This window comes from Phasianus colchicus, chromosome 36, assembly GCF_987193195.1.
Source record: "Phasianus colchicus chromosome 36, bPhaCol1.hap1.1, whole genome shotgun sequence".
NCBI classification, from domain to species: domain Eukaryota; kingdom Metazoa; phylum Chordata; class Aves; order Galliformes; family Phasianidae; genus Phasianus; species Phasianus colchicus.
Genome location: NC_143471.1, coordinates 2,486,022 through 2,495,438, shown reverse-complemented (window position 1 = coordinate 2,495,438; position 9,417 = coordinate 2,486,022). Strand labels below are relative to the sequence as shown.

The 9,417-nt window shown below is 63.9% G+C and overlaps 1 protein-coding gene across 1 annotated transcript; it reads right to left on the bottom strand.

Annotated features, from left to right (window-relative positions):
• Positions 1–640: 640 nt before the first annotated feature.
• On the bottom strand, positions 641–9,383 carry SENP3 (SUMO specific peptidase 3). Its single transcript, XM_090129508.1, has 11 exons — positions 9,260–9,383; positions 7,669–8,394; positions 6,792–6,989; positions 5,824–5,935; positions 4,486–4,633; positions 3,979–4,026; positions 3,765–3,842; positions 2,862–2,999; positions 2,054–2,137; positions 1,785–1,835; positions 641–774 (listed from the first exon to the last, which is right to left on the bottom strand). Exons 1-11 carry the CDS (start codon positions 9,336–9,338, stop codon positions 664–666), a joined length of 1,773 nt encoding a protein of 590 aa, XP_089985634.1. The 5' UTR covers positions 9,339–9,383; the 3' UTR covers positions 641–663.
• Positions 9,384–9,417: the final 34 nt, after the last annotated feature.

The following is a 9,417-nucleotide window of genomic DNA, read 5'->3' as shown; positions in this document are numbered from 1 at the left end:
CGAGTGGGGGCGGGTCACGTGACCACTCCGCCCCATATTCTCCCCCCACCCCCCCCATGACCCCATATTCCCTCCCCAACTGCTCCACATTCCCTTCTTATGACCCCATATGCCCCCCTCCAACATCCTCATATCTCACAGTGTCCCCATATCCCCCCCACGACCCTATTTGCCCCCCCCCCCCAAAGCTCCATTCCCCCGCCCCCCCCATACCCCTCCCACAGCCGCATTTTGCCCTTCCCCGACCCCATATCCCCTTCCCACGGCCCCACGTGCTTCCCCCCCCCATGGCCCCATATCCCCATAACCCCCCCCCCCAGCCCCCACATCCCCATCCACCCCCTCCACCCTCACAGCCCCAAATCCATTCACATCCCGTGCGCCCCCCCATATTCACCCCCCACATCTCCACACCCCCCCCATCATCCCACAACCCCCCCCCCCCCCCCCCCTAAATAACACCACCATCTCCAAACACCACTTTATTCCCCCCCCACCCCCCCTAACCCGGGGCTCTGCCCATACAAAACCCCCCGGCAATGGGGTGAGCGTTGGAGTGAGAAGGAGAAGAGGCGGGGGGGAGGGGGGGGGGTCTCAGTGCACCCCCCGACCCTTCGTGTGCGGCCCCCCCTCCCTCCCCCCCCGGTGCCCCCCCTCCCCAGATCACAGGGCCAATTTGCAGTGGCACAGCTCCTTGTACATCTGCCTGCGCAGCTGCGGCATGTCCTGCTGCGTGAAGCTGAACGGCCGCCCCAGGGCCAGGAACTTGCAGTACTGGGGGGGGGGGGGGGGAGGCAAAAAATGAGGGGGGGTGGGGGACGTAGGAGAATTTCTTTGTGCCCCCCCACCTCCTGCCCCCCCTTCTCCCTACCTTTATCCCTCCCCAATCGCACACAGCCTCTATAATAAACCTACGCAGAAACATTGCCACCACCCAGCCCCCAAATGTTGCCCCAAACACCCGCATTGCCCCCCCCCCCCAAGTCCTCCATCGCCCCTCCAGTCTCACATTACCCCCCCCAACACCCTCCCCAATTCCAATAGCCCCCAACTTGGTTCCTACCCCCATTCTCCCATTACCCCCCCCCCCAGTTTCACATTAATCCCTCCGTAACCCACATACAACAAATTACCCCCCCAAAGCCCTCCCCCATCCCACATTTCATTCCTACCCCCCCAGTCTCCCAACCCCCACAAAGACCCCCCCACCCCACTGCCCTCCCCCAAGTCCCCCATCACTCCTCCAATCTCACATTACCCCCCCCCAGTTTCACATTAACCCCCCCGTAACCCACATACAACCCATTACCCCCCCAAAGCCCCCCCCCCATCCCACCGCTTCCACATTCCATCCCTACCCCCCCAGTCTCCCAACGCCTCCAAAACCCCTCCACCCCACTGCCCCCCCCACTTCATCCCTACCTCCCCCAGTCTCCCACTGCCCCCCCCAGAAGACATTCTCCCATTATAGTGTGCCCCCATTATGTCCCCCCCACCCCCTTGACCCTAACATGTCCCAAAGCCCCCTCCCAACCCCCACATCTCTAAATCAAGACCCCCCCAGACCCCTTTGCACCCCCCAATAACACATATACCCCCCCACCCTCCTGCACCCCTCACCCCCATCTCCGTGTGTCCCCCAGCCCTCTATTAAGGACCCCCCCCCAATCCTCCCCTGTGCCCCCACCCCCCGTAATAACCCATGTACAACCCCTCACCCCCAAGCCCCCCCAGCCCAACATCAAGACTCCTCCGGCCCCCCCTGTGCCCCCCCTGCCCCCCACCTGCAGCACGAAGGCACCGCAGTCGCTGTCATTGTTTTGCCGTGCAACGTTCTGTTGGAGATGGGGGGGGGGGGTCGTTAAAGAAGTGCCCCCCCACCCCAAATCACCCCCAGGACCCCCCCCAATCCCTGGACACCCCCCACCATACAACCTCTATAGGCCCCTCCCCCACAACCCCGCCAAAATCGGCTTTCTCCCCACCCATGGGACCCTCCCCCACCCCCACGACCCCTCCCCCAAATTCCAGCCCCCCATTTCCCCCCACTCACCATTTTGAAGGCCCCCCTCCACCCCTCCCGGAAGTCGGGCCTCTCTTTCCGGTCCGCCTCCGCCTGCAGGTACCGGCAGATGTGCTGCCAAAGGGGTGGGGTCAGGTGGGGGGGGGGCGGAGCCTAGCGAGGCCACGCCCCCCCCCCCCCCCCCCCGATCGAGCTGCGCCCCAATTGGCCGCACCCCCAGCCGCGCAACACTGTGATCCAATCAGGACCGTTCTCTGGGTTGCGATGTCCCACCTCCCATGAGGCCCCGCCCACTCCCAAAGCCCCGCCCACCTCCGCCCATTCCCCCCCTTAGCAGGCCACACCCTTTCCGGCTCAAGCCCCGCCCACACCGGAAGCCTGGCCCCACATGGACCATTCTGGCCATGCTTCTCCAGGTGCCTCATTTCCATAAACAACCTATGTTAGAAGCCCCGCCCCTCAGAAATGCCCCACCCAAATAGGCCCCGCCCCCTTCCAGAAGCCCCACCCACTCCTCATGGACATCACCTCCGCAGGCCCCGCCCCTTCAAGTTAGCCACCCAGAGGCCCCACCCCCCTCCTCTGAGCCCCACCCACCTCTTTAAGCACCGCCCACCTCCCATAGACCCCCACCCACAGACTACGCCCCCTCTAGCAAAGCCACGCCCCCTCTTATAGGCCCCTCCCCCTGGTACAGGCCACGCCCCCTCTCAGAACCCACCCCCATCCCCCAGAGCCTCAATCCACCTCTTATAGCCCGAACCCCCCACAGGCCCCGCCCCCACCCAGAGGCCCCGCCTCCCCCACAAGCCCCGCCCCCTCCCCAGGCCCCGCCCACCTTGGGGCAGCGGCGGTTGAGGGTTCGCTGTGAGTCAAAGTAGGTGATGCGACGCCGGGCCACGTCCACGGCCACCAGTGACCAGTGCACCTCCAGGTGGATGGGGATCAGCAGCAGCTCCTTGCCGAAGATGTCCACCTACAGGCCAGGGTTTGGGGCTGGGGGTCACAAACGCATCCCCCCACCCCCACCCACACCCCACCTCCCTTCACCTGCAGCCTTTGGGGCTCCTTGGGACCATCAGCTGCTCCCATCTGAAGTCCTGTCCCTTCCTGTCCCGCCATCTTGAAGCCCTGCCCCTTCCTCTTTCTCCCATCATGAATCTCCGCCCCTCTCTCCCATCTCTTGGAGCCCCACCTCTTCCTGTTCCACCCTCTTGAAACCCCGCCCCTTCCTGTCCCTCCCATCCTGAAGCCCCTCCCCCTCTGTCCCACCCCCTTGAGGCTCCGCCCTTTCATGTCCATCAGACCCTGAAGCCCCGCCCCTTGTCCCACCCTCTTGAAGCCTTGCCCATCCTTGCCCCTCCCATCCTGAAGCCCCGCCCCTTCCTGTCCATTCCACCCTGAAATCCCAGCTTCTCCTGCCCCACCCTCTTGAATCCCCGCCCCTTCCTGTCCTCCCACCCTGAAGCCCGCCCCCTCCTGCCCACCCAACCACAAAGCCCCTCCCCTTCCTCCCCCTCCCACCCTAAAGCTCCGCCCCCAGCCTCACCTTGCCTTAAGCCCCACCCCCAGCCCCTCCCTCGTGAAGCCCCACCCCTCGAGCTCCTCTCATGTCACTCATCGTAAGCCCCGCCCCCTCTCAAAACCCCGCCCCTCCTTAGACCCCACTCCCCCTAAAGCCCTGTCCCCTCAAACCCCGCCCCCCTCTCCTAAGCCCCGCCCCCATAAGCCCCCCCCTCACATTCTTGGTCCAGCGCTGCACCCCCTCGTATCCACGTGTCCTCAGTTTATCGTAGAAGAAACTATTGAAGAAGTGAACCTGGGGGGGGGAGGGGGGCACACAAAATTGGGGATGGGCGCCTCAACCCAGGCTGAGAGACCCCCCACCAAACCCCCCAAAATGAAGACAGGCCCCCCCCCTATAAACCACCCCCTCCTCAAACCCTCCCGCTCACCTTGTCAGGCACAGCGTCCATTACCAGGTCCCCATACATATTCATAACCTGTAAGATTCAGGGGGAGGGGGGGAGAATTTTAGGACCCTTACCCCATTTTGATGAGGACCCCCTCCCATTTTGAGGCATCCCCCCCCCCTCCAAACATTTGCCCAATAGCTCGCTGCCCCTCCCACTTTGAAACTCCCCGATTTTGAGCCCCCCATTCCCTCCCCCAGACTCACTTATGGGATCAACAACCCAACGCAGTGAAATCCTATCGGACCCCCCCGCATCTCTATGACCCCTGCTCGCCCCCCCCCACCCCAAATAATTGGCTGCCTCCCCAACTTTGAAGCCCCCCCCAAACTCTCTTACGGGACCACCAAACGTCTTCCCACCCAACGCAATGCAACCCAGTGGGGCTCCATCTCTAAAACCCCTCCTCCCCTTCACAGCCATCCACCTCAATAATTGGTGCCCCCCCTCACCCCAAACTCCCCCCCCACCGCCCGCCCCCCCCCCCACCTGGTCATTGAGCCAATTGGGGCCATAGAGGGTCTGCAGGTCGTCCATGGTCAACACATGGCGTTTGTAGCTGACCCGGAAGCCCCGCAGCAGCGCATTGCCGGGCAGCCGCTGGTAGGACTGCATCAGCTGCTGCACAGAGCCCCTCCTGGGGGGGGGGGGCACAGCTATGAGACCCCCCCCAAAACACCAGGAGACCCCTAAGACCCCCTACAACAGTTCTTGGGACCCCCCCCCCGCCTTTCTCTCCCATAAAACATTCCCAGGATCCCTCCCCAAATGAACATCTCCAACCACTGGTAGGACTGCATCAGCTGCTGCACAGAGCCCCTCCTGGGGGGGGGGGCACAGCTATGAGACCCCCCCCCAAAACACCAGGAGACCCCTAAGACCCCCTACAACAGTTCTTGGGACTCCCCCCCCTTTCTCTCCCATAAAACATTCCCAGGACCCCTCCCCAAATCAACATCTCCAACCAGTGGTAGGACTGCATCAGCTGCTATACAGAGTATCTCTTGGGGGGGGGGGGGGGGATCAGCTACGAGACCCCCTCCCCAAAACACCAGGACACCCTTAGGACACCCTACAACAGTTCTTGGGACCCCCCCCCCCCCCATAAAACACCCCCAGGACCCCTCCCCAAACAAACACCTCCGGGACCAGCTGGCAGCCGCTGGTAGGAATGCATCAGCTGCTGCACAGAGCCCCTCCTTTGGGGGGGGGTGGGGGGGACACGACACACAGCTAAGACCCCCCCCCCCCCCCAAAACACTGGGACCCCCCGAGAACCCCCCATCCCAATTCGTGCCCCCCCACACCCCCCCAATAAAACACTCGCAGGACCCCCGCACACAGCACCACCCCAAGGACCCCCCAGCCCCGCTCCAATTCTTGGACCCCCCCTCCCCAAATGGTCCTAAACCTCCCCCCCCCCCCCCACCTCCAAACCTTGACACAAGAATCAAGAACTCCCAAACCCGGAAGAGACCCCCCACCCAACTCCGGAAGTGCCCACCCCCCACCCCGGATGCTTCCCCCCCACACCAAAAAAAAAAGGATAACCCTCCCCCACCACCCCCCCAAGGGACCCCCCCCCCACACAACCCGGAAATGCCTCCCGCCCCGGAAGTGCTTACCCCCAGCCCCACCCCCCCCGCAGCGGAAGTGCACTTTCCCAACCCGGAAGGTCCCCCATCCCTACACCGGAAGTGCCTTCCCCACCTTCTAAACGCATTCCTAACCCGAAAGAGCTTCGCCCCGGAAGTGCTCTCTCCCAATTCCGGAAGTTCCCGGTCCCACACCGGAAGTGCCCGCCCCCCGCCCCGGAAGGGCTCCCACCTCTGCGGGGTGCTGAACTCCTGCTGGAAGATGTCCTCCAGTTTCTCCACCACTTCGTCGGCGCTGACGGGGATGAGGCTCCCGTAGGACTGCAGGAACTCGTCCAGGATGCCTGCGGGCGTTAATTAACCGGGCAGCTCATTAACCTCTTCGCTCATTAACTCGTTAACCGGCTCGCAGCGGGGCAGCGGGCCCACGCTGGTTCCGTTCAATGCTCCCTCCCCAATTAATTGATGCCGGGGAGGGGGGGTCAGAGAGCCTGGGGGGCGTTAATTAGCGACCGCCATTAATTAGCCCGTTAATTAAGTCATTAATTAACAACAGGGCAGCTTTAGCTCTGACCCCTCTTTATGAATGGCTCCGATGTAAATCCATCCCTCCATCTTTAATTAATCATTGGGGAAGGGGGGGGGTCCGAGAGCCGGGCGGGGCATTAATTAGCAGCCACAATTAACTCATTAATTAACTCATTAATTACAATTAACTCATTAATTAGCTCTCAGCAGGGCAGCACTCAGTCTGACCCCCTATTAACGTTCCAACAGGAATCCATTGCTCCATGCCGGGGCCGTCAATTAGTGGGGGCCATTAATGAACTGGTTAATTAATAGCACAGCGATTCACTGTGACCCCCATTAACATCCCCAACGTGAATTAATGCCCCCCCCCCCCCCCCAATTAATGAATGCTTGGGGGGAGACAGAGAGCCTGGGAGGGGGGTGCATCAACGGGGCAATTAATCAACTAATTATCAGCAATCAATTAGTGAGTTAATTATCAACAAACCAGCGTTGGCTCTGACTCTGAGCACCCATAAACGTCTCCAATCTTAATTAACGAATCTACCCGCAATTAATTCACATTGGGGGGGGGGTTCAGAGAGCCTGAAGGAGGAGGGAAGTGGGGGGGGCGGGGGGGGATGTTAATGAGGGGGGTAATTAATGAAGCTAACGAAGCTAATGACTCACTCTGGATGCAGGTGACGTGCTCCTCCCGCAGGGGGCTGCCCTGCGCCGCCCCCCCCCCGCCGACAGCACGCGGGGATGGGGGGAGGGGGTGGGGATCCGTGCCCCCCCCCACGCTGCAGACGTTGCTGATGAGGATGGGGGCGTCGGGGGGGGGGGACGTGGGGGGGGGGCCCCCCCCGAATCCGTTGGGGAGAGAGCCTGAAATTGAGGGGGGGGGGGATAAATAGGGGGGAAGTGGCAATTCAAGTGGTGCCCCCCCCCCCCCAGATCACACTGGGATCCCTTAATGCCCCCCCCCACAGCAAAGACCCCCCCCCCCAGTACATCAGGACCCCTTAATGCCCCCCCCCCGAGCCCCCCTCATCAGAACCCCATAATTGCCCCACATTAGGACCCCCCCTCCGCAAAATACTGCAGACCCCCCCCCAATAAACTTACACACGTCCTGCCCCCCCCCACCCCCTCCCCCAAACCCCTCCCAGGAACCCCCCCCCAATCACAATCAGGACCCCCCAATGCCTCCCCCCCCCAAGAACATGCGGGGGGGCCCAAAACACCCCCAAGCTGCCCCCCCATATCCTTTTTACCCCCCCATCTTTACCCCCCCACCCCCTTTCCTTTTGCCCCCCCTTCGTCCCCCCCCACGTTTACCTCCCCATGCCCATTCGCCCCAATAGGTTCCACCCTCCCATATTTTTTTGCCCCCCCTCCCATATTTACCCCCCCACCCCCATAGCCGTTTGCCGCTCCAATAGGTTTCACCCCCCCAATTCTTTTTGCCCCCCCTCCATATTTCCCCCCCACACCCCCCCAATTCATCCTCCCCCAATCCTTTTTGCCCCCCCCCTCAATAATTCCCCCCCCCCCCCAATAATACCTTCCTCCTCTCCGATCCCCGGGGGGGCCCCCAGCATCTCCCCCACCCCCAGCTCCGCCCCCCCCACCTCCATTTCTTCCACGATGGGGGGGGGGCCGGGGGCGATGTGAACCGGTGGGGGGAGGGGGGGGCTCAGCGTCGCCACGAGATGCGGGGGGGGGCCGAGCAGCGCCGGAGGGGGGGTGGTGCTGGCAGGGGGGGGAGGAGGGGTCCCACCGCGTTCCTCATCGGGGGACAACGATGGGGGGGGGCGACGCCGTACCCCCCCTTTTTTCCGCCCCCCCCATTTCCAGGGAAAGGCCCACGGCCCCCCCTTGGCGTAAAACAGCATCCGCAGAGCGCGCAGCGCCCGCTGCCTCCGCCGCTGCTGGGCCCCCCCCCGCCTCCTTTGGATGGGGGGGTTCCTGGGGGGGGCCGGACCCCATTTCGTGGGGGTCCAACGATGCCGTCCCCCCCCCATTCCCCTCCCGGGACCCCCCCCCGTCATTCCTCTGCCTTCTTCTTCTTCCTCTTCCTCTTCGTCGGAGACCCACGGAGGAGGGGGGGGGCGGCGGGAGGTTCCGCTGCCCGAGGGGGGCGGTGGCGGGGTGGGACCCCCCCCCATCCCGATTCCCGCTCCCCAGGGGTGGGGTTCACGGCGGGGGGGGCCGTCTCGTGCCCGTCCGCCCCCACCGCCCCCCCCCGGGTAACCCCAGAGCTGTCGGGCCGCCAGCGCCTCCTTCATGGCTGTGGGGGAGGAGGATGGGGAAAGGGGGGGGGGGTCAGCTCAAATCAAAGCCCCCCCAGTGCCACAGTCACCCCCCCCGTGGGACCCCCCCCAATCCCAATGACCCCCCCCCATCCCAGCGCCCCACTGATCCACCACGTGACCTCTCTGATCCCAATGACACCCCCCCCCCCCCAAGGAGCCCCCAGTGCCTCACTGACCCCCCCCCCCCCAGGACCCACTGAGCCCCCCCCCGGTCCCATTACTCCTCCATTACACCTCCATTACAGCCCTATTACCCCCCCAAGAGCCCCCCCAGGACCTCTTTATTACCCGCCTTTGCCCCCCCCCACCCCCGAACCCCCATTATCCTCTTATTACCCCCCAAAGACCCCCACTATACCCCTATTACCCCCCCTAGGTCCCCTTTACCCCCCCATCGCCCTCCAGGACCCCATTATTAACCCCCCAGGACCTCCATTACCTCTTATTACCCCACCAAGGACCCCTGCTCTCCCCATTACCCCCCAGGCCCCCCATTATCCCCCACTTACCCCCCCCCCAAACCCCGTTAACCCCGCCAGATCCCCACCGCCCCCCCGTGACCCCCCCATTGCTCCCCAGGACGCCATAATTACCCCCCTCAGGACCCCCATTATCCCCCAATTTCCCCCCCCCAGGTCCCGCCCCCCCCCCGTGCCCCCCAGAACCACATTATTCCCCTTCCAGCCCCCCCCTCCCCCCCCACCAGGCCCAACCCGCCCCCCTCCCCCCTTAACCCCCCCCTTAACCCCTCCGCTCTCCCCCATCCCCTCCCGACCCCCAAACGACCCCTTCCAATGCCCCCCCCGGTGCCGTTGGGGATGGGGGGGGGGTTCCGCTCACCCCCGCAGCGCGGCGCCCGCCCTCCGCCTCCCTCCGCCGCCGCCTCCCCACAGCCGCCGGCGCCGCCCGATGGCGTCATCACCCCGCGCCGCGCCGCGCAAGGACCTCACTAAGCCACGCCCACCCGGCCGTCGCCATAGCGACCGTCCCCCAAAGGA

Coding starts and splice junctions, on each gene's coding strand:
- SENP3 (XM_090129508.1), bottom strand. CDS start 9,338: ATGACGCCATCGGGCGGCGCCGGCGGCTGTGGGGAGGCGGCGGCGGAG. Junction 8,395..9,259: donor GCGGGCGCCGCGCTGCGGGG/GTGAGCGGAACC, acceptor CCTCCCCCACAG/CCATGAAGGAGGCGCTGGCG. Junction 4,634..5,823: donor GAGTTCAGCACCCCGCAGAG/GTGGGAGCCCTT, acceptor CCCCCCCCCCAG/GAGGGGCTCTGTGCAGCAGC.